Genomic DNA, 24,783 nt, shown 5'->3' on the forward strand with positions numbered 1-24,783 from the left:
TTTTAACCGCTAGATGTCACTATTACAAGCAAAGTTACATATTGTTTCTTTAATTGCCACTATTGTGATGATAGATGTAGAAATATGTTCATCTTTGTGATGAAAAGTGTTACAACGCCTGTGGTAGAGCAACACATGTAGTTAAAGGTTGCAGTGATGCTGTGTCATAGAACGATTCTCATCCAATCAAATCACTTGGTAGGGAGTACTTGTCAGTCTGACTCATTATTATCAGTGGACTGACTAATTTCAAGCTTTACTCTGACAGTGAAGAGGACGTTTTACATTTCAATCAACCAAAGGCTCTCTGTAGTCCATCAATTTGCTCTCTTGCTCTCTTTCTGACTCCCTCTCCCTCTTGACCTTTCACCGAGACCTTTAATCAAGGCAGAGTTATGGCTCCCCAGGGCCGTTGCTAACTACCGAGTCACGCGTCCTGACAGTGCTGCAGGGATTTGGTGGGTCTGAAAAGTCAGTGTCGTCCTCTAAATCCTACACTAATGCATTAAATAATGTATGTATTTTTCTCCGCTTGGGAAACACTACAACGTCACTGGTGATTCAAACTCAAACAACCAGCTCTGTAAGACCTCAGCTCTGGAGAAACAAGAGGCAGCAAGTCACACTCATAAATGACGCAGAAGCGGCTCAGTCCGACAAGTTCAGCGTCAAGATGTGTCACTGCTCCAGTACCGTGATGCAGCAATTAGACCTCACATAAAGGATTATTAATCAATATTTCTTTAATCAGCAATCCAATGACACCTACAGCTGCACTTCCCCTCAGCTCTACACAGCATTTTGGTATCTTTTAGCTTCAGTATTGCAGTTTGATTCACTCTCACCACTCTAATCAGTCCTTTCCAGCCACATCAGTAAAAACCTAAGCAGACCACGTACAGACTTTCATGGATGCAGTATTCCCTGATGGCAGAAACCTCTTTCAGCCGGACAATGCGCCCTGCCACAAAGCAAAGATGGTTCAGGAATGGTGTGAGGAACAATGAGTTCAAGGTGTTGACTTGGCCTCCAAATTCCTCAGATCTCAATCCAATTGACGAACAAGTCCAAGCCATAGACGCCTCATCTCACAACTCGCAAAAGTAGGACCTACATAATGTTCTGGCTGATGTTACTTTGACACGTACCACCTAATTAATCATTGTTGCAGACCATGTTACACCCTTTCAAACAGTCTTCCTCCATGGCAGTCGCCTCTTTCAGCAGGATAATGCACCCTGCCACAAAGCAAAGCTGGTTCAGGAATAGTTTGAGGAACACAGCAACGAGTTCAAGGTGTTGACTTCAAATTCCCCAGATCTCATTACAACCAAGCATCTGTTGGACAAACAAGTCCATGGAACAATCCATGGAGGACCAACGTCGCAACTCGCAAAAGGGGGACCTACAAAACATTAGGCAGGTGCTTGTACTGTTATGGCTGATGTTACTTTGACATGTACAACCTACATAACCACTCTCGAACACCATCAAACAACAAGACCACCAAACAGTATTCCCTGAAGGCAGTGGCCTCTTTCAGGAGGATAATGCGGTTCAGGTTCAGAAACACAACAAGTTCAAAGTGTTGACTTGGCCTCCAGATTCACCAGATCTCAATCCAATCGAGCATCTGGAAGATGTTGGACTGATCCATGTTGGCCTACCTTGCAACTTACAGGACTTACAAGGATCTCCTGCTAACGTCTTGGTGCCAGATACCACAGCACACCTTCAGAGATCTACTGGAGTCCATGCTTTAACGGTCAGGGTTGGTTCGATGGCAAAAGGGGGACGAATATGAGATATGAGAGAAATCTCAGTTCGTAAACGTTCAACTAGAACACTGCAAATAATAATAAAACAGCAAAGTTTTTTTCTTATGAGGTTGTTTTCCTTTAAACATCGCACTCAAGGGAAACCCAGTGGTTGCGTTTGTATGTGTGGGGAGAGGCGGGGTGGGAGTAGTATTAGTCATCCACTTTCACTGCTGAGACGTTTCTAGCCAATGTGTGCATGGGGATTTAACCCAGCAGCAAACAACTCTGCTTATTCTGTGTTTTTCTTTCAGCATCAACTCCTCGTATATATTTTCTCTTCTCCTTGCACTTCTCTTTTTTTTCTGTACGAGCAGTCAGTTTTCACATTAGATAACACCACATCACGACGAGCGTAACCATGCACCACTGCCCTAAATACGAGTTATGCAACTCCTTGAATGTCCTCCTGTGACTTTCATCCCGGAGGAGACGATAGAGAGAGAGCTGGAGGAGGGAGAAAACAGAAGAGAGGCCGGGGTTGGAAATGCATCAGTGATGTGATACAGTTTGACTTTGGCATGCTTTGTCATCTCTGAATCAAACAGAGCAAAGTGCATGTTTGTATAGTAGAAATCGAGTGAGATGAAGACAGAGTGAGAGTGAGAGAGAGAAGAGTGAGACGGTCCGGCTTTCTGCTACAATGCATACCAAAACAGCAAGATGATGTAACAGCTCTCAATTTACCCATGGTGCTTTGCTGGAAAGATGAATGAAGTCGGACATGGGGGAGGGCGTCAATGAAAACACGCGCACGCACTCGCCTGCATTTCATCTGTATTCTAATCATGTAGCTGTGATTCATACATAATGCCATTCACTAAAAAAAAAAAAATGCTTTAAGTGAAGGGGGTGTAGGGAGGAGTGTGTATCTTTTCTTATTTCATTTATCGTCCTGGCTCGTGGGCTTTATTATTAATGAAGAGGCGTAAGGAGAGCGGAAGTGAAATAAAGAAGAAAGAGTGAAGAAAGAAAGGTTAGCAGAGCGCAGGGTGCGTGGGCTGGATCGGGAGTTTCCTGCACTAAAGGTGTGATGATGTAACCGAGCTCGAGACCGAGCCGGCAGAGGAGTCTTTATTTTTTCACACGAGGGAGGCTCATAATCACGCCAGCCAGCCTGCCCATTTAGATACTTAAAATTAATCTCAAGGAGGAGGACATTAGCATATCCAAGTAGAGTAGTTAATTGATTAACAACAGGGCCGGTCCAAGAGTCTTAAAGGGGCCGAGACAGTCCATGAATTGAAGATATACTATAGCATCAGAAATTGTACTTTTGCTGTGAAGTTGGACATTTGAACATGGGGACTTATGGAGACTGATCATCTGTTTTTATTTTTTTTTTTTAAACGGTCATTGTTGTATTAGACTCGATGGAAGTAACATTTCCATCATGTGATTTCTGCTTCAGTTTTTTTATTGACTTATTCAAGTTAAGCAACTCAAATTCGAATATAAATGATTTAAATTCAGTTTCTGGTGGCACATATTTCAGCCCATAAAGCCTCAAGTAGACCTTTATTTATGCAGGATGTATAACCGTGAAACTCTAGCAATCACAACTGCCAGTTTTTTTTACTGCAAAAACATCACCCGTCATATTTTATGGAAAACTTTTTAAGGGAATTTATACAAAACAATGGAGCATTTTATATTCGAGACTGTTCATAACAGCATATTTTACAGTTTTACTGTCATGGACGTTTTAAAATATGGAATAATACACCAACCTTATATATGAAATAAACAATAATATCCTATTACCATGACATTAGAAATGGTTATACTGTATTTATTATGGTAAAATTTGGACAGGTTTTTTTTAACCATTAAAAACAAGTTATTTTATAGTCATATTTTATGGAAAACCTTTATTTATACAGCATTTTAAGATTTTTATATTAGAGATTATACAGTAAAACACTAATATTTACTGTTATGGTTTGACAGTTTTTCACTGTAAAATCTACAAACAGTAAACGTGAAATCAGCAGCACTAATGTCCTTTTACTGTAATATTACAAAAGGTTATACCGTATTTATCACGGTAAAATTCTGACAACCACAGCTGCCAGTTTTTTTTTTACAGTAAAAACAAAGGCTGGCGTTTTATTCCTTATTTTACAATGTCTGTGGATTTTGCAGCAAAAAAACTGCCAAACCATTAAAGTAAAAGATTGTAAAATATGACATTACGGTGTTTTACTGTACAATTAACAGTCTCTCTATAAATAATACTGATTTATTCTGTACAAATTCTCTTACAATGGTGTATGAATAAAGGTTTTGAAGTTTTACTGTATACAGGAAAACACAGTCATGTAATGTAATGTAAAATATTTAGAGAAAATTATATTTTTTTAGTACGAAAAAACTTTTTTTTACATTTTTTACTGTAAAAACTTTTTTATTCTTTTTTTTTTTTTACAGTGCTTGCTGACCATAAACTAACACGTTATTATAAATGTGACACATTGTGACACATTATTTCAGGTGGTGGTGGGTCAGTCTCACCTTTCAGGTATTTCAGGACTTGTCACGCGCTGCTTGTGAGTGGGTGGGTGATCAGCCACTCTTGTACCTTGAGTGCGTGCGTGCGTGATTAAGCCACGCAGATGCCAGCACACGTGTAACTCACAGTATGAGAAGACAAACAAAATCATCGCATCATAAAGCCAATTAAAATTTAATTGAAAGGTGAATTCGTTAATTCATCCCTCATCGTGATTCACACACATACACACACACACACACACACACCGGGATGATGACGATGACGGTGACTGGAGGAGCGGAGACTTCTGACGTCAGACAAGGAGAATGACAAGCCGGTCCAATGAGGAGGCGAGGATGTGCAGCGCGAGGACGGAGCTTCCGACAGAAGGCTAATAACCATGCCAACCGAGGAATATAGCGCGCGCCGCTGACTAGGGGAGAAAAAAGGGGAGAAAGAGAGAGAGAGAGAGAGAGAGAGAGAGAGAGAGAGAGAGAGAGAGAGAGATGAGGAGAGGGGGAAACCCTGAAAAAAGAATAAAGAAACACACAGACACAGTGGACACAGTGGACAGGGACGGATTTCCTGCAGGGGAGAACAAGAAGACAAGCTGGTAATTTCTCTTTTTTTGTGCTGGTGGTGTCTCTGTGGCGTGGTCTCCATCCTCCCTTCCTTCCTTCCTTCCTTACATCCTTCCTTCCCTCACTCACTCCCTCGCTGGCTCAGGGACTGCACTGCTGCAGCTGAATGAAACTGATCCAGGTATTTATTGTCCTCCCTTTCTCTGTCTCTGTCTATATATATGTATTTATATATATATTTGTATTTCTATGCACATGCACGGGCTGCTTGTGTTTGATAAAGGGGGGGATGCACGAGCTGCTACCGCAGGGATGTGAGCACCGTGAGCTGCGGGGCTTGTTGGTGGAGGTGCTGCTGGTGGTGCTGGTGGTGGTGGTGGTGACCTTCCCCAACCGTTTGCAGTCATTGACAGTGTGTGTGTGTGCGCATGAAAGAAAGAAGAGAGAGAGAGAGAGAGGGAGGGAGGAGGGGTGAGATGAAAAATAAAGGGGGCGGGTGGAGGAGGTGAAGGAGGGGAGGGAGGTGGGAGAATTTTTTTTGTGAATGGAGCTCCACATCCCTTTTTTTTTTTTTTGGCGCCCGCTCGCTCCTTCGCGCGCGCGCCACCGACCTGGCCGCTCAATCTCAGCCGAGCTAAAATTAGCTTCTTCTTTTATTTCTTTATTTATTTATTCTGGTCGTCTGTTTGCGGAGAATTAACGGACACGTAAGAAAAACAAAACAACAACAACAAAAAAAAAAACTGCATGTCTGGGCACGCGTTCAGGTGAACACGACCACCGATATCTATCGCCACCGCTACCGCCGCGCGCCGTGCCCCAGGACGTCATGCACCATTTTTAGAGCTGCTCTAAAAATAGATTTTTGTTGATGATGGTTTTGACTGAGAGGAAATTGAACCTCGTCTTCGTCCGTTTCGGTACGACTGCAGCAGATTTTTCTTTTTTTTGTGTGTGTTGGTGTGTGTGCGTGTTTGAGGGTTTGTCTTGTTTTATTCCCTCGCTTGTGCATGATCACACCTGCTAATTACCTGTCAGTGGTTGTGGTGCGTGGGAGCGGCTGGTGACGTGCGAGCTCCGGGTGAATGAATGAATGAATGAATGAACGGACGGACGGATGGATGGATGAAAGAAGGGGGATAAGTGTTAACACCTTCCTTTGTCCTTCACCTCCTCCGACTCCTCTTCTATCCTTTCTCTCCACGCCGTTCACGCACATCTCCTCCTCTCCTTCCTTCTCTAAACTTTTACCTCCCTCTCCATTTTCCTTCCCTTCCCCTCCTTCTTCCTCTCTCGTTTCTCCAGCTATGATTCTCTCCCTGGCCGCGGCAGCAGCCATGAGTAGCGGCAGCGGCAGCAGCCTAAACTCCTCCTCTCCCCTCGACCCCTTCGACTCCTCCACCTCCTGGATCCTAGCCGAGGACCCTTCCAACTCTTCTTCCGAGCCCATCCTTAGAACTATGACCCCTGACCTCCAGCCGGCGTCTACTACCGTGGCTGTCCAGGAAGTCAGCCCGTGGGATATCGCGCTTTGCGTGACCGGGACGCTCATCTCCTGCGAGAACGCTCTGGTAATCGCCGTGTTGTTCTACACGCCGACGCTCCGCGCTCCAATGTTCATCCTGATTGGATCGTTGGCGGTGGCAGATCTCCTGGCCGGCCTCGGCCTCATCTTGAACTTTGTCTTCACCTACTTGGTCGACAGCTCGGTGGAGTTTGTGACGCTGCTGTCCGTCGGACTGCTCATCTCGGCCTTCTCGGCGTCCGTCCTCAACATCCTCGCCATCACGGTGGACCGTTACCTGTCGCTGTACAACGCCCTGACCTACCACACCGAACGGACAGTCACCTTCACCTACGTGATGGTGGTCTTCATCTGGGTGTCGTGCCTCACGCTCGGCTTGCTGCCGGCGCTCGGCTGGAACTGTCTTAGGGACGAGTCTACGTGCAGCATCTGCCGGCCCGTCACCAAAAACAACGCCGTGGCGCTCGCCGTCACCTTCTTGCTCGTCTTCGCCCTGATGATGCAGCTCTACCTGCAAATCTGCAAGATCGCCTTCCGCCACGCGCAGCAAATCGCCGTGCAGCACCAGTTCGTGGCCATCTCCACCACCAAAGGCGTCTCCACACTGTCGGCCATCCTGTGTGCCTTCGGGGCGTGCTGGCTTCCATTTGCCATGTACTCCATTGTGGCTGACTCCAGCTACCCCGTGATATACACCTATGCCACGGTCCTCCCAGCCACCTGCTGCTCTGTGATCAACCCCATCATCTATGCGTTCCGAAACCCGGACATCCAGAAGTCGCTGTGGATGGCCTGCTGCGGTTGCGTCCCGTCCAACCTCTCCCTCAGACCCAGGACCTCCAGTGACGTGTAGCAGGGGAGGTTGGTTTCTATCTGGCATGGCGCTTGACGCCGAGTTGTCGGACGGGCGGAAAGGACGAAACGTTGAAGGTTTGTGGCCGGAGGAACGGAGGCTTCCTCTACTCTTCATATCAGGGCTGGTGGGCTGACGGCGAACGCACGGCTGGCCACAGCAGAAAAAGATAGAGCTAACAAAGACGACGGCGGTGAAGGTGACGATGGGAAGGTGGCGTGAAACCAACTGCAAAATCCTGTTTAAGGTATCCTCATGGTGGTTGTGGGGAGTTTCCAACTGACCTCCTTTTTTTTTTTAGGGGTGTACGAGGAGTGAGGCCTACTTCTCGAAGAGTAGCATAGGCGGGATTTAGGAAGTAAACGTCCTAAATCTCTGTAGGACCTGAGCTTGTGGGGAATGGGGGGCGCTGCATGGTTATGCAATCAGAAAAGAAGTCTTAAAATCCTGTTTGATGTGTCTGAAACGAGTGTGGAGAGCTAAATATACCCAACGAATGACCTTGAGTATTCTCAATGAGCTAGAAAACATTTCCTCCCTTGAAACATATTTTGATCTGATGCAGATGAAATCATTAATGAGTTTGCAGACAACAATAATTAACTCTTGTGCGCGGAGATTGATCATTAACGAGCAACGATCTTGCAATTTGCCAAACATGCGTTTCCGGCGTCCTGATCGTGCACTCAAGACACTCACAAACCCTGCATGGTGTGTAGCACAGGGATTTCCACATTTAGTGCCCTGGCGTGTGTTATCCCTTTTTTTTTTTGCCGTGATGAAATCAAATCTGCTCCCTGTCGGAGGGAGAAAAAAAAAACGGGTTTCTCGAGCCGTGACTGTGAAGCAAAGAGGAAAGAGAGAGAGCTGAATACAGCACACCAAGGGCAGCGTCACTGCAGAGCGATGCTACCCTGGGAATGCTCGCTGCTTCTGCTGCTGCTGCCGGGGGGGAAGAGGGCGCTCGTAAAGTAGGCTACACTGTTCTTCTTGATGTGGAAAGGACAGCTCGATTGGAGTTTCTTTGCAACCCATTCGGCACTTGTGACTTTCACACTTGAAACATTCATGGGTAGCTTGTTGATTTCAAAGAGAAAAACCTCCCGTCTTGTCAAACAATAAGTCTTTGTGGGGAACTGCTGCAGCTATCATACGTGAAATTTAACCGCGAGGCTTCAATTTTTGCACGTTCACGCCTCTAAATCTGTCAACACGAAGAACTCCAATCGTACTCCTTGAGGTCCCGTAAGCGCGTCTATGACCCGCCCCTTGTCGCCGCCGCCATTCTCTCGCCTCTCTTGTATCTCAGCGGCAGGAATTATGCATGAGAAAAGAAAAGACGGGCCCTCATGAGGTGAAACAAGCTTTCTGACACGGGCAAGGTGAAAGCAGCTGACGTTTTTTTTTTCCAGGAGGCTCAAAGGGGGGCAGCAAGCTCGATGTTTATCTGCATCCGCATAACGGAGGTTTTAAGGCTCTAAATTTAGAGACAGCGTTTTAACTCCGTTGCCCCCGCCCAACCTCGATTGATTATCCATTAGCTAGAGCTGAGCACAATCCATATTGAATAGGGCATTTTTCATCGGGACGGCTCAGGTTGGCTACAGGACATGTCCTGCAAAAGACAAAAAGAGTGTTTTAACATCACGGATAAAAAAAAAAATCTTCATCATATGCTCTAATTTTCCCCTGGCTTGTTCTTTACACCAAAGCCTGTCAGCATTAGCTGCACACACACAAACACACAGTCGAGCCGGAAGAAGCCGATGCTCTGCACCCCCCCCGAGGGCTCCTTTCCGACGGCTCGGCAGGTTAATGAGAAGAAAGAGAGAGGCGAGGTGACGCGGCGTGAAATAGAAATGCCAGGCGAGACGCGATTTAACGTAACCTCGGGTCACGTACAACACACACACACACACACACACAAGGATCCTCTGAAAAGGGCATCATGTAAGTTAAATCCAGCTAATGTTAATAACGTCTCCGTAATAATAGGCGGCGGGAATTGGCTTAATAATATACAGTACAAGAGGATGTAGTGAACACTGAGGATTTACTGCTAACCTCTGTCTGCATTTAAATGATGTACGCAGATAGTTTTCACTCTCGTGTTCCTCTGCACAGAGAGGTACCATGACTAAGCTATTGGCATGCTGCTAATATACTCGTGTGGGAGGTGTACCGGCTTCGGGAAAACTGTAAAAAAAAAACACATAAACACTCTATAGTTGTTTCTGTCACGACAGGGAGCCACTTCCAAAATTCAAACGCTTTCTACCAAATAAACCATGAAACAAATAGACGACACGTGTACACACACACACATGGAAACTTTGAACAATGGCGCTCAGGAGACGCAGGGTCTTTTTTTAAAGAGTGTAAATTTAATTTTTTCTATTTTTTTGTTTCTTCGTGGCAGCAGCAAACAATCAGTTGTTAGCAGAACAACAGCTCCTCTGTCAGTGATTTTATTTGTTGTTGTTTTTGTTTTTTTTGGCCTTATTGGAACAAAAAAAAACTCCTTCGCAATAATGTCTAAATTTATTTTTGCTGTGTGCACATTATTATAAAAAAAAAAGCCACAATGGAGACAAAAAAAGAGAGAGAGGTGGTGGACTAAAGGTGAATATTCTAAAGCACATTGTGTTTGGAAGTGGAAGTAGGACAAACCTAAATATAAAGCCTATTTTCATTGATAGAAATGAGCTAAAATTAGATTTATTTTCATGTTCCAGTGTCTCGTTTATTTAGTATCTGAAGGTCGACCACCTCTCTCTACCCGCTCTCTCTTTTTTTAGCTCAATCACTGCATCGATGGAAAAAGAAGAAAAAAAAGAGACTTGCATCAATTATTAAATGAAATACTTTGAATTTACTCTGGAAAGCACGAGGTAGGACGCAGTTTCTGTTTGTTTTTTTTTTTGTTTGTTTTTTTGGCAGGCGTGATGAACTGCAGCACTGTGTGTGTGTGTGTGTGTGTGTGTGTGTGTGTGTTGGGAGGGCGGGAATCGATCCCGGCGAGTTAATTAAATCCATTTCACGTAGGAATCTGATGCAGATCCTATCGGCACACAGTCCTCCTGTATGCACAATAATGTGAGACTTGCTTAGTCACCTGTGTTTTGTTTTTTTTGGAGATGCTAGATGGGACCACTGCTCAAAAAAAAAAAAGTTTAACCCTTTAAAATGGGAGGATCAAGCTTAAATTAGGATCATGAACTAGACTTGGATTGAATAGAAATGAGTTTTCATGTTTGTTTTAACAGTTAAAGCTTTTAAATGGCGCCATTTCCCAGTCAATAGTCTCGTGCTGTTGGCCGATAGCAAGTGGTCTCGACAGTGCGGACATAAAGTTAAAGGACAGGCTAGATTAAGTGGCAACTAGCAGTGAAACTACTAGAGCCAGCGTTTAGTTTAGTCTTATTTTAGTGATTATACACTAACGAAAACATAGTTATTATGTTCCTGTAAATAGAGGTTGTTAAATAGTACACACTGGACCTTTAACCCTCCTCTGTCGGAGTATAAACTGACATATTAAATGAACTAATGTTCAATCCAGAGAATGAAATACCGCTTATTGTTCTAGCACACGTCAACACTGTGTCTCAATTTGGATACTTCCGTTCGCACGCGTCTTCCATTGGTACAGTTTGTACTTCTTGACGTAGTGTGCTCATTTTCAGCAGGGTAGTGTCTTTTTTGTTTTTTTTCAATCGAGTACCGTAAACGACAATCGCAACATTTTACTGCTTCTTCTTTGCTGAATTGCAACCCATGCGGAGCCAATATTTGGCTGCCAAAAATATAAGCATAAAACATCCGTACAACTTCACTGCTTCCTTGGCCACCATTTTCACAATGTCGGTGGTCCGTCCACTTATGCTACGTAGCCGAAATGGCGACTATTGACCACTGGTGGACTTAAAATAGCGAGTTAAAGTCAAGCACAGAAGTAACAGCGACTAACTGTGTGTTGAGAAAATGTTACAATCTCCTGTCTCCAGTTCAAAATTAAATGTTTGTTAAGTTTTTAGTTCATTTCTCCAACGTAAAAAAAAACCTCTCTATTCAATCCAAGTCTGGAGGAAGTCATGAGCCCCAAAAATAAAACCACAAATCAGCCGTTTCATGACTGGAAACGTGGCAATCCAACATCGCTTCGACTCAAACAGCTCAGATGAACTCAGTGTTTCTAACTCTGACCCGTCCCGTCTGGCACGTCCATCTCGTGATCGTTTTTTAAACGTAAAATTAATTAACACTCATCTGTGAATACGCCACTACTCAAAGTCAACCATTCCTGGGGCAGGAGTGGAGCGACCACTCACTGTGTGTATGTGTGTGTTTGCGTATATATGTGTGTGTGTGTACGTATGTGTGGTGTGTTCTCCCTCCCGGGATCATAGCCAATTGTAATGAACCATAACTCCAACCAACTCTCACTGTAAACACACGCAGAATGGTTTTGTCAGCCGCTATACAGGACTATAATTCAAATTTGAACAAAAAAAAAAAGACAAAAAAAAAAAAGATACCGTACAAGTGAGTGTGTGTGTTATTTTTATTATGCAATGCTGTACAGAAATGTATATTTTTGTAATGTTCATCAGGGCATGAGTTACAAGACACGGTCGCTGCTGTGAGCATGTTGTGAGTGTGTACGTACGTACGTATGTAAGTAAGTGTGTTTCTTCCTCTTCTGTGTTCTTCCTATAGATGAGTTTTTTTTCCGGGTGGTGTCAGATATGCTGAAAAAGTGCCATATTTTTCGACTTTCTAGTGTCTTATTTCGTTTGGGGTTTGTGTACATACACGTTCGTGAGAGATTCTCGCGGTGGAATCGGTAAAAATCTGCAAACGAAGCAGCCGGATAAAAAAAAAAGACAAAAAAGGACTTGACCTTGATGTTATCGATCACAACACTGAGCAAACGACAAGAATCCAATCCTAACTTTGTGTTTCTTCACTCGTGACGTCAGATTTCTTTTTGGGTTTTTTAAAAAAAGGCAGCGGCAACAATGTGAGAGATGATATCAGTGTTTCTGTACGACGTCGCCTCGACTTTAAATTGTAAATCTGAGCAGTTTTTTTCTAGAAGACGACAGACGGACAGGACGGAGAGGCTGAGCGTGACGGTGTTTCACGTCACAGAATCAGGTTTCCGGTGACGTCATTTTGTCTGAGTCGTGTCTAAGAGAGGAGGCAGGTCGTTTCAAAGACATCCCCTCCCCTCTCTTCCTTCCTTCCTTCCTTCCTTCCTTCCTTCCTTCCTTCCTTCCTCGTCATTCCTTCACACATCTCCTCTCATCTTCTTTATCGACACCTTCACCTCCTCTTCTAAACATTTTCAGCCACCCTCGGCCCTGCAGGAAGCGAGTCGCTCGGTCAGGCAAGGCAGGCTCGGTCTAAAAATAGTTACCCTGAAAGCAGATAAAGAGGGAAGCGAGAAAGGAGGCGAGGGGAAGAAGTAGTAAAAGAAGTCGAAATCGACCCTCCCTCCCTCCATCCCCGAGCGCCGAGCCAAATATTCACTTTGCCTCGGTAGACGGAAAACATCCGCTTTGTCCTCAGTTATTATTATTTTTTTTAATCTATTTTTACACCTCTCACATCATCCATCCTCCTTTTTTTAGTTTTTTCTGAGCACAAAGGAGGAGGAGGAGGAGGAGGAGGAGGAGGGTTTTAAAAGGTTCGGGGCGAGTGCCAACAGCAAATAAGCAGCACTCTCCCTCCACCGGCCGTCCGTCTGCCGTCAAACCGTCTGTAACCGAGAACACTTCAGGCAAGATTGTCAATCAAACCATCACAGAGCTAATTTTTCTATCGGACCGAGTATGGCCTTCATAGAAAAACATTGTTTTATTACATTGTTGTTGGTCTGGAGGAAAGCGAGCATCACAGGTTCTAGACCGTCAAGGTGAGGGTGTTATTGGGTAACGATGATGTGATGTCAGAACTGAAGCAGTGTCCTTGAATCATGTTTGATTTTATTTCTTCTACTGTATTTGATTTTCTTATTTGGGTTTGTGTCGGTTATTTAAAAAGTACAAATGCACTTTATAAAGATGGACATGTTACACATTGCACTTGTAAATGTCGAATGTAAAACCTTGAAAGAGAAAGATTTATTTTTTACTATTGTAAATAAAAACCGAGACGAGAAAGATGAAAAAAAAAAAGCAAAAACAAACAAAAGTGGAGAATAAAATTTGCCAAATAAAAACTGAGAACGACAAAAAACGAGAACGTTGTGTGTTTTTTTCTGAACGTCGCTGACGTCAATATGTGTGTGTGTGAATATCCCAGGTCACTGTAGTGTTAAGGAAAGCCTGGGCATAAAAAGAGATGCTGCTGAATTATTAAACCACTCCCTGCTTGCATAACAGCAGAAAACAGCAGAGAGAGAGAAGAGGAGGACGAGGAGGAAGATGCGACACATGAACACACACACACTTAAACTGAAGGGAGTAAAAAAGGTGCAAAACAGTGACGATGTGCAGCTATTTGCAAAAGTTTAAAGCTGGAGTGAGGATGCTGTGCAGTGTGTGTGTGTGTGTGTGTGTGTGTGTGTGTGTGTGAGGGTGTGGTACTAGAAAACACACTAAACACTAAACACACACACAGAGCAGGAGATTTTAGTCCAGATCTGTGATGCTTGTGCGTGCGTGACTGATATTTAACCTTTAATCAGTCGAATCTGTATGTCAATGAAAGTGTGTGTGTGTGTGTGTGTGTGTGTGTTTGCCTCCTTGACTCACCTCTATGCGGCCTCTACATGGAGGCAAAGAGCTCCACCATGTGGCCAGAGGTGAATACTGCAAGCCAAAAGACGCAGCATCCACCCACACACACACACACACACACACGCCTCGCTTCTTTTACGTCATTACAGCAGCTCTCGAAGCCAAACCAACCCTTACTGTCTCTATCTTCCTACTCACCCACCCAATCCCTCACCCACCTCCCTCCTGTCTGTCTCCCCCACTCTCTCTCTCTCTCTTTCTCTGTGAGTCAGAAGGCTCTCTCCACCATATGCCGCAGGATGCTGCAAATCACCTCCGTGTATGTGCATGTGTTTGAGAACGAACAAGAAGCAGAAAAAAAAAAAAAGCACAGAAGGTGGTGATATTCCTGCATCTGTTGTGTCTGACTCACACACACACACACACACACACACACACACACACACACACCTCTTCACCCTGATCTAAAATTTTAATGGAGACCCGTGAAGATTATTTCCTGCATGTGGCCAGGAAACGATCCACCGTGAGTGCACTTTCAAACTGGACATTATTATTATTCTTAGCACGTCATCGATCCGAGCGCGTTCGAAGCTTTTTCCAGGAGTTATTTTAAACGCTTGTATTGCAATGTCCTACTTTCTTTCTTTGTCTGCGAGGAGACAGCAGGCTCTGAGTTTTATCGGAGAGGTTGGAGGGAGCTGGGAGACAAAACAAAACAAGAAAATCCAACCTTAATGAGTTAAAAATCAGATTTGGAGCACGGTTTATGATATCAAAACACACAGTACATATTACAGACCTCGCAGCATCTTAAGCCATCTACCTGCTGCCTTGATGCTCCGCCAACAAGCTTCTTTAAAAGGGTTTTCAGCTGTTTGGCAACAGATTTGCTGCAATTAGTCGACCACGTCTCCTATCATTATGCAATTTCCCCTAATGTTATAAGAAGCGCAGCCATCGAGTCTCCTCTAACATCTGTGATAAGGAACTATAGACTTATGCTGAACCCTCTGAAATCGATCGGGCGAACCATTGTGGAAAGAATCGAAGGATGTACGTTCACATTGTAAATACAGTCAGACAGATACTTCTTCAGGTTTAGTTAAATAACTCAAGTGCTCTCACTTAGTGCTGAGTGATAACTGTTTAGATATTGTTCAGTCAGATCTTTGTGCTGCAGACCACTGGGCTAGCTGTCCTATCTCGAAGGCAGCAATTTGGCATGTGGAGTTCCTCAGGGCTCGATGTTTGGGCCTCTTTTAATTCCTCCCTTTAACCCAAATTAAGCAAAAAGAAAATTAACTCTACAATCATATCTTCTTTGGATCCTCAGCAATACATCCAACGAGTGTGAAATCGATCGGATGAAGGGTTGTTATAGGATATACATTCAAACTGGACATATAGTCCTTCAGGTTTAGTCAGAGAACTACTCTCACTTAGTGTTGAGTGATATTTGTTTAGAAATTGATTCAGGAAAAAGTTGAGTCCTTGTTCAATCAGATCTTTGTGTTTCCCTTGATATGACTGACCATACAACACAAGAAAGACCACTGGGGTAGCTGTCCTATCTCTAAGGCAGCAATTTGGCATGTGGAGTTCCCCAGGGCGCAATGTTTGGGCCTCTTTTAATTCCTCTCTTTAAGCCAAATTATGCAAAAAGAAATGAACTCTACCATCATAATTATGCAGATGACACACCACTCTGTCACCAAGAGTAACTGAGTGCTTGTCTTCATAGTAAATCAAGCCCTAAATCTTGGTCTCAGTTCAGCCTTCATGACTTTTACCCCCCTGTGATCTTGACTTGCCCTGCATTAAGGTATGATCTTGGTTCGCTTGTGGGTCATTCTCTTTCATCCAAACTTTCACCACTGGAAACACCATGTAGAGACAATGCTTTAACAACAAGTTTTCCACCAACTTTTCCTTGTCATCATACTAAATCTACTTACACTATGAAATAAGTTCTTGAGGTATGCAGGCCATGGGCGATGACTGGATCCACTAATGTCAGGTATCTCGACAAGCACTGGAACAATTCAAAGGTAGATTTTTAATTTAAATATCTCTTTTAAGGGAGAAAATGCTACTATTTATGACAAAAAACAAGGGTTAATAAATGTTTACTGTGACATTATGTACCACAAGCTATAGGTGAGAGATCTCCACAGTTTAATTTCTATAGTGTAGCTGTCTGAAATAAATGGTAGTTAATCGTAATCGCTGGAACCTGTTAAACTGTGCTTGAGCTTGTAATCAGTCTCTCAAACACTGGAAGCAGCCTTTAAAATTGCAATTATTTTGCCAACAGTGACTCATTTCACTGCTACAGAGTGTCGTCATATCAATATAGTCAATGGTGATTAAACTCTCCACAGAAAAAGGGATTAAAACATCTGGACATCCTTTAAAACGTCAAATAAATCAAGTGCATCTTGTTTTTAAATAGGCTTATCTGAAGCTTTTGATTCCAAAATTAGGTCCAGACTAAAATTAGACACTCGCAAAGAAATATTTTGGACTCCTTCACCGTTCTTTGAACCGAATCCTGAGCATTTCTCTGACTTTGGGTGACAGATATTTTCTCTGTGTGTCCGTGATGTTCTTTTTGTATTTTCCACTGACCTCTCTCTCTCTTTCTCTCTGCTGTGTCACCATCTGTGTCCCAAAATGACTCCTCTCTCCTAAAACAGCAACCCGTTGGTTCCTCCTCCTCCGCCCCCATCACCATGCCAAGGCCCAGAACAGCATGGCGCTGGAACGAACCATGTTAACACCGGGTGGGTGTGTCACAAAGCTGAGAAAAAAATGGGAGTGATGATCGCTGGATTTACGTCATCGTTATGAGATGACTGCTGGACAAATGTTACCATTTTAAATCTTGAAGTGAGACGTTATGATAATACTGAAGAGAAAAACATGCATTTACCAGAAATCATCACATCCTGTGTGTTAGTAAATCATAAGTTTGTGTCAAAGTATGAAGTTTCTTCTGTAAAGATAGCGTAGGTGGCAACTTAACATATAAGGAGCTCCTCAAGTCTTCAAAAAGAACTTGGAACCAAATGTAACCCAAGCTCACTGGGGCACTTGTGGACTAAGTCTTCCCCTCTAGTGTCCCTGTGATTGGAAAAACCCAACAACAATGCAATAGTGCCCTCTTAGACACCCCTGTGGTAGAGAAGATATAATAAAGTGCCCTCTGCAGTGACCCCATGTGCAAGAAAATGTGATAAGGTGCCCTTTAGGGGGCTCTTCCAGTGGTGAGAACATGATACAGTGCCATAAAGGCTGCCTTACTTACTACCGACTGCTCGATCATGGCTGCATGGGTTTTGGTCTGATCTGGACAAAGTCACACCCATATTCAACCTACGGGTGATTTAGAGTGACCAGCTGACTGGATGGACTGTGGCAGGAACTCACGCAGACACAGGGACATCCAAACAGAAAGGCCTCAGCTGGACGGGGCGTTCAAACCAGGAAACTTCTTGCTGTGCCCTATAAAATAACCAGATGGTTCAACTTTGGCAGAACCAAAGTGAACAGTGAAGGGATGATTGAGAAATTGTGTTTTCAAGAATTGTGGACAGGTAAGTGCCATTACGGATGGCTTGTTTGAGCAACCAGGCTTCATTCAGCCCAACTCAGGGCCACAAACAATTCACGTCTTTACCAATTTTTAGATTAACCTCTGAGCTTTAAAACGTCTCTTCAGTGGGCGACGTCACGGATACGATACGAGGCAAGTCAACCTTCTTGAAATTGTACAATGCTGCAATCGGATGAGCTCGTAAAGCAGTTTCACATGACATATGATGACGACCAGAAAAACTGTCAACCATCATACAAACAATGTTCATCATCTGTTCATCACAGACATCTGATTGAAAAAGGATATGATGATTCAGTGGTACGTCATTATCAACGTCACAGCTTGTAAGTATGTGATGCTAAATAAAGAATACATTAAACGTACATGTTAAAAAAATGCACAGGGAAACAGTTTTGTTCACCATTTATTGTCTATAGTTACATGCATACTTGCTTACAGTTGGTTTTAGTGTGCAATACACAGTTTTATTTTGTTTCATTGTCTATGTTATATTACCCCAAATGTATTTTTCTTTTTTTTCTTTTTTTACTTTACAGGCCGTCTTACCAAAAGTCTATACAACATGATTCATTTCTCACATTTTCAAACACATAATGAAGTATTCTTACAAGCCAGTAGATACACAAGGTACGTTTGATTTGAAATCTCTCGAATCACTCAAAATATCAGACTTTAATGTTGTTTGTCTCCCAGATTTGTGGGTATATATATATTTTTTTAAACCAGCACATCCAACAAGACATAGATTTTAGGTTTTTACAGTCACGGCTTTATTTTTTTAAGGATGCTCGAACTGTCATGAAGTTCTTTGGATCTAAATATTGCCGGCCACATTTCAGGACTGAGTATACTTTTTCTGTAGTTAGATTTGGCCCATGTCAAAGGCAAGTTTGTATGCCAGCTGTTCAATGTGCTTCACGAAACAATCAGGGAGAACAACCAAGAACCCGTCAACAATCCATCCATCCATCCATCGTCCAGTCCAGTTGTTATTGATATTCTCCAACAGAGTGCAGGTATCGAGTGATCCGTGTTCTCAACTATCAAGTACATACAACAAGATTTTTATGATCTACGATTGAGCTCTAACATTTTGGTCTTTTCTGTAATAAACCAATAAAAGCCTCAAACCTGTGCAACAACTATGCAGTCAAAACAGTCTCGGTATACACCGACCAAACACTTCATTAGGTACGATCCAATGCGATCCAACTCTGCCATAAATTCAATGTTCACAAAGCTTATTTTTCAGTTGGTGTTTCTAGTCCAGTTTAACACTACTGCAAACTACAACCTCAAGTTAAATTAGCTTCGTAAAAAGAAGAATTTTCCGTACGAGTGTACCCAATGAAGTGGCCAGTTGGTGTATATTCATTAGGTTAATTAGCCAGTAAAGACTTTTTTGATTTGGTGAGGCTCAAAAGAACATTACGTTAAAATTGTGCCAAACTTGGTTGAAATTTTGATGTTTTTACAGACACCAGCCCTTCAATGTGAAGCAGGTTGCAACTACACACTGAACGGCAGTTTATTTAAATAAGTAGTTAAGTGCTAATATTCACTTTAAAAGTGAGTTGCAGGTAATTTATTATAAAACAGCACGACTGATCTTTTTAGTGGGACCGTTTCCAAGTGCATGTATTGCCCAGATCATCATCACGTGGAGGTAAAATCTAAATCTAAATGTGAACGACACCTTCCAGAAAACCAACAAAAGACCTTCAAAATCTTTTTAAAAAATCAACGTTGCTTTGGACAGAAGATTAAAATGAACACATGTAGTATGAAGAAACGCATATATTGAGCATTAAATGCTTTTTTTTTATGCGATGTTTAGGTCATGCTTTGGCTCGAGATTTCGATTTGGAACTGGTTTATCTGGTAAAAACAACAAAAATTGGTCCATTACATCCTTTTAACTGGCTTGTCTGACAAACTGTTTTATCATCGGATACCTCAGTCCTGGCCTTGAGTAGAAAACCCTAAAATAAAACCAAAGTAAACAACTCACTGCAGCACATTTTAAAAGGAAAAAACCACATTATAAAAACACTACAGTCCAATCAGCTCATACTGAGGATTAGCCAAACCTATACTGAAAAGAGATAGATAATATACTGTATATTACTGTTGCAAGTCTCTTACACTTATGTATTTATAGTCCAGGGGCTGCGTTCACAAAGCCTCCACAGACAGCAGTGCTGATCCAGGGTCGCCGAGAGCGATTAAAGGTTGTATATGAGGGAGTGGACGTGACCTTTGACCCTGGCTCAGGATGACGAGCTTTGTGAGTGCGGCTCCGGTTAAAGTGTGGAAGCGTTTATATAAAGACCAAACACCACAGCACACAGTCACTGGCTGAAATGTGTTATGAATGACACCCCCCAAAAAAAACTAATAAAAAAACAAAACAAAATAATAATAATGGCGTAAGCTCGCTCGATTTATCGTTCGACGCTGTGATATGGAGGCTGAATGATTAACTTCAACAAGGTGGCGCTTGGCGTCTTTCGTCACAGTTTCAGTGGGAGAAGAACAATGTTGAAATGCTTCAAGAACTGCACTGACTTCATGAGAGTTTGGCCTTCGAATCACTTCAGATACAAACTACAACAGGAAAGGTGTCACGTATCTCGCTGTAGAAACTTCTCGTGTGTGTGCCTTGTCATTATTAAATTAAATCGAACGCTATTTCTTTTTGTGTAGTCTCTCTTAATCTCAATGAGATTACTGTTTAAACAATTAAAACAAAAACAGAAATGTAAAATAAGACATTTAAGACAGCTATTGCCCCACTACCAAAAAAAACCCCACAAAATGACATTTTGATTGATTTATACTCGAATGAGACTTTAAAATTTAAATTATTAATGTTTTCTAATGCAGTTTACATCAGTTAAAGTCAAGAAAACAGACCTGTACTTTAAATTATCACCAAACTGATGATTTCTCAACTGTGGTTTAAGCAATCGCCAAAATATGACAAATTTTCAACAAACCGAACTATCTTTTGGTTTTTAATCTGTCTTCGTCAGTCACAAATCAACAGCAAAAATCTAAAAGATCAATACTTTGCCAAGTTCCTGTATGAGCTAAAACTTTGGGGAGCGTTCTGCTCACAAGATCTTTAATTTTAAGACTTTTATCCCTGATTTTATGCGTCTTATTACAAAACCCAGCTGGTTCAGACCATCCAGCCTCAGGTCTTCCGTTGCCAATTTTTTAGATTAACCAGGAAAGCGAAAGAAGCAGCGACCACGCTGACTGAAACCCGTGGGCGACGTCCATATTTTATAAAGTACAAACCATGCTGTGTATTCAAATGTTCATTACACGGAGATAATTCAGTGATCAAGAAGCCAAACTCTCACAAAGAAAGAGAAGTCCTGTGAGGGGGGCGCGCATGTTTCACAAACAGGCGGAGTAAAAATCCTCTAAGGAGTTATTTGTTCCCTGATTTTCCCTGACTTTGTTCATAAATTCTCTCAACATTTGGCAGATAACTTAAGATTGCACTATAATTATAATTTTTCTTGTGCTATACCATGTGTCCTGTAAACACATCACACCCCCGGGCTTCACCTACGTACAGTTTGACAGCAGTCGGTGTAACATCGCCGTGATGATCACTCAGATATGTAAAAAGGAGGTGGAGGAGTTGGAATGGTGTGAATGTGTTTATTGTGCCGTACACGCCGGGTGGTGGTTTTCAAGAATAGGCGTCGTCAGGGGCAACCAAGCAAGCTGAAATTGCCAACCTGTGGCTGCAGAAGTGCTAAATGTTTCGGAGCAACAGGGGATGTAAGCACGTGTGAATGTATGTATGACTGAACACTAATTAAACTCCTTCATTTCCACCTCAGTGTTTCTCCCCTGTCATCGCCTCCCACCGAGCTCCCGTCTTCCCCTTTTTCTTTTTCTTTTTTTTTTTAGTCAGACCACTCGTTCTCGTCGAGCTCGGAGTCGTCGTCGGACTCGCTGTACTCCACGGCGATACGGCGCGACAGGATGGTCGCCACATCGTTGCCGACGGGCTCCCTCTTCGCCTCCTGCTCCCTCTGCTCCTGCACCTTCCTCAGCTGGATACCTGAAGGAGGAGGAGGAGGAGGAGGAGGAGTGAGACAAGGGCTACAGCTCAACAACAACAATAGTGGTTAACATCTGGTGTGCATACCTCTACGTATTGCAGCCAGCAGGTCGGAGCGGGCGTCGCTCATCGGGATCATCCCCAGCATGGTGGACTTCCTCGTCGCGGGCGCAGCGTCAACGGCCGATTGCCCGGCGGCGTGCGGCGGCGACGGGTGAGCCTGGAGGGCTCCCGAAGGGGCTCCGGGCGGAGGCGGCGGCGCGGCGGGCGGCGGCCTGACGGGGGTGGCCGGGGAGGGCACGTAGTGGCCGGGGAGAGAGGGGATGGGGAGTAAGGGCGGGAGAGGGTGGAGGAGGTCGGGGGGACGGCGGAGGCGGCGGCGGAGGTCGGGGTGTGGTGGAGTCGAAGGCGGTCTGGGCGGAGGGGATGGTTGGGGGAGGAGGGGGCGGTGCGGCGGGATGTAGTACTCCGGGATGGTGGAGGGTTGGCCGCTAGAGAGGGAAGAAGAAGAAAAGAAAAATCCAGAAAGTTTATTTATTCATTCACCAAATGTGATGAAGTGCAACACAACATGTTCAATTTAAGACTGAGGAGGAAGACCTGGACCTGAGGTGACGACATTTACCAAACTTACCATGCTGGACAAATGCCAAAATGACGACGACTACTGAGCACGTTTCTCTTTGGTGATTCTCCAACGTAGGAGAGTGAAGAGTTAACAGTGTGATTTCTAAATATCACGTCGCTGGTTTGTCTGAGTGTCGAGGAGACGCTTTGAAAAGGTGAAACGATTTAATTTTAACCTTCAAAGCAGCCGTGGGTTGACATTAACGCGGCCTTTATAGTTTAAACACCATGTTCCACTTTGTTACTGAGCTACTGCCGTGACACAGAGCTAATGTGGTCTGAAGATTATCGGGCTCAGAAAAAAACATTTTAAGAAACCGAAAGTGTTGAGATTGTAACGGAAACCTGAAATACTGCTGGTGAATCTTTTAATAATCGATTGTTCCAGCTCATGTTCATTCAAAGTTCGTTCAAGAGTTTTAACCAGACTCATCACAAAATATTTGAAAACCACTGATGAGCAAACCCACCCGTGCCCGGCCCGGTATTCCTTAACTGACTGCTGCCTCGGCCCGTTAACCGTTGGATCTCCACCACCCTGGACTCCGTGTCCTGACGGAGCCCTGCCCAGGGAGGCCGCATGTCGCCCCGCCGCGGCTGGTCCTCCAGGTCCCGGGGGCTGGTTGGCCGGCCTGAGGCCTCGGTCCAGTGACTGAGTCTGGGCCGCGGCACTGAGGTGGTCCCTGGCGTGGTGGTCGGTGGGGTGGACGGCGCTGGGGGCCTGGGTGGAGGGGTGGTTGGGGCTGGCGGGGTAGGAGTCGGACGCCATTGACCTGTTGGAGGCAAGTTTCAATATTTATCTCCGTGATTAATTACAACTGTTTTCTCTATGTATTTTATTACTTTAATTATTGTTTACGAATTAAAAAATGTCCAAATATCACAAATACAATCTGATGTCCAAGGTTCCCAAAACAACAACACAGAATCCTTTTAATTTGACCATAATAGAGAAACAAATATAGATAAAACTTCATAACTGTGTTTACTGAATCCCTGTTTTTGTCACTGCAGTGATCCAATTTCCCCTAAAAGTTTAATCATAACATTTTCTTAAACAGATTTGGACACAAAATATAAATTCACATGATCTGAATTACCAAAAGAGGGCAGCACAGAGCTTCAAACAAGGTGCAAACTGGTTAAATCTGCAGCTCAGACTACAGAAACCTCCTGAACTTTGAGTGGTAGTGAAACATTACTGTACTGTATGAGATATTTATACTTATACCGGCACGATTTATTGCTTTTGAGGGCTGAGACAAACAGTGAAACACTCTGACACGTGTTTCAGTCACTCATTACAAGTACTGTTGTCTCTTGTCCCTGGAGAGCAACAACTCAACATATAAACAGCAACGTGTTGTCGGGTTAGATTGTGACGAGGTATTAGGACCCTCGAGGAAAACGGGGATAGATCGAGTGTTTGTTTACCTGCTATCAGGGGACAAGGATCCTTCTGAGGACATGCCATGGTAAGGGGAAGGGGTAAGTCGGGCATCTGGTCTGAACTCTTTGTCGTAGGCCAGGACGTTCCACTCCTGACGCCGGTTACGAGCCTTGCGCACCTTTAGAAGTAAAACAGATACTTTGTTTGTCCTTACCTCATGAATAATGTTTATAATTTAACTTATTTGATCAGGAAAGGTCCCGTTAAGATTAAAAACTGTCCATGCCAAGACAGGTAACGGCACCAGCTAAGCACGCCAAGAACAAGTCATTTAAACCAGATACTGACGATACTGTAATTTATTAACGTTAATTTGCTGTGGCCCGGAGAATTAGCACAGCTGCACCTCTCTAACACCTCATCAGGGAGGCTGTTAATGGGCAGCTGCAGTATCTCACTGTCATGACTTTGGTAAATGACTGTAATGTACTTTTATTGAAGGTGGTTTTGGAGTGATTAAATCTTCCCCCTCATAAAAAAAAAGCTGAGTTCATTAAGTTAAACAGTTCCAAACAGAAAACTGTATAATTAAAGTAACATATGAAAATTCAAATTTTCTGTCAGTTTTAAAGAGAAACACTGTTAATTAACAGATTTCCACCTTAAATAAAGACACAAACATCAGGCCCGGCAACGCAACGCATCGTTTTCCTGACTTCGTCTTTACTCGTTTCACTTTTGTCCGATGTCTTCTTTTAAATAAAGAAGACTCATTATGTTTCATGTCATTTGTATCTGAATTATAATTATAACGTACAAGTACACATAAGTGTAAAAGATATTAAAATGTACCTTATAATTAGACTGTGAAATTGTTAGTACGGACGTAAACATTTATGTAATCAGCTACATTTAATTACGTATAATTACTGTCAGTTTTACATGAATGTTTATGTAATTTAAGAGAGCAGAAAGATACTGTAAAAAATAACATTTTATTTTTTCTGTTCAAAAATGAGAAATAACTTTCATTTGTCATTA

The 24,783-nt window shown here is 43.3% G+C and overlaps 2 protein-coding genes across 3 annotated transcripts in view; one reads left to right on the forward strand and one right to left on the reverse strand.

Annotated features, from left to right (window-relative positions):
- Positions 1–4,566: 4,566 nt before the first annotated feature.
- Positions 4,567–9,774, forward strand: gpr185b (G protein-coupled receptor 185 b). Of its 2 annotated transcripts, none has more exons than XM_019265133.2 (2): positions 4,567–4,924; positions 6,198–9,774. In XM_019265133.2, exon 2 carries the CDS (start codon positions 6,200–6,202, stop codon positions 7,268–7,270), a length of 1,071 nt encoding a protein of 356 aa, XP_019120678.1. In that variant the 5' UTR covers positions 4,567–4,924; positions 6,198–6,199; the 3' UTR covers positions 7,271–9,774. The 2 variants fall into 2 exon arrangements, with proteins under 2 accessions (XP_019120678.1, XP_019120677.1); XM_019265132.2 differs by lacking the exon at positions 4,567–4,924 and adding an exon at positions 5,419–5,812.
- Positions 9,775–18,028: 8,254 nt separating this feature from the next.
- zgc:109889 (wiskott-Aldrich syndrome protein family member 3) overlaps positions 18,029–24,783 on the reverse strand; it is a 37,236-nt gene continuing 30,481 nt past the window's right edge. Inside the window, 7 exon segments of the mRNA XM_027288176.1 lie at positions 18,029–21,725; positions 21,813–22,056; positions 22,059–22,117; positions 22,120–22,216; positions 22,360–22,363; positions 22,823–23,125; positions 23,787–23,920. Of these exon segments, the coding sequence (XP_027143977.1) occupies positions 21,568–21,725; positions 21,813–22,056; positions 22,059–22,117; positions 22,120–22,216; positions 22,360–22,363; positions 22,823–23,125; positions 23,787–23,920 (999 nt within the window). The 3' untranslated portion in view covers positions 18,029–21,567.

Source organism: Larimichthys crocea, chromosome XIV (assembly GCF_000972845.2).
Source record: "Larimichthys crocea isolate SSNF chromosome XIV, L_crocea_2.0, whole genome shotgun sequence".
NCBI classification, from domain to species: Eukaryota; Metazoa; Chordata; class Actinopteri; family Sciaenidae; genus Larimichthys; species Larimichthys crocea.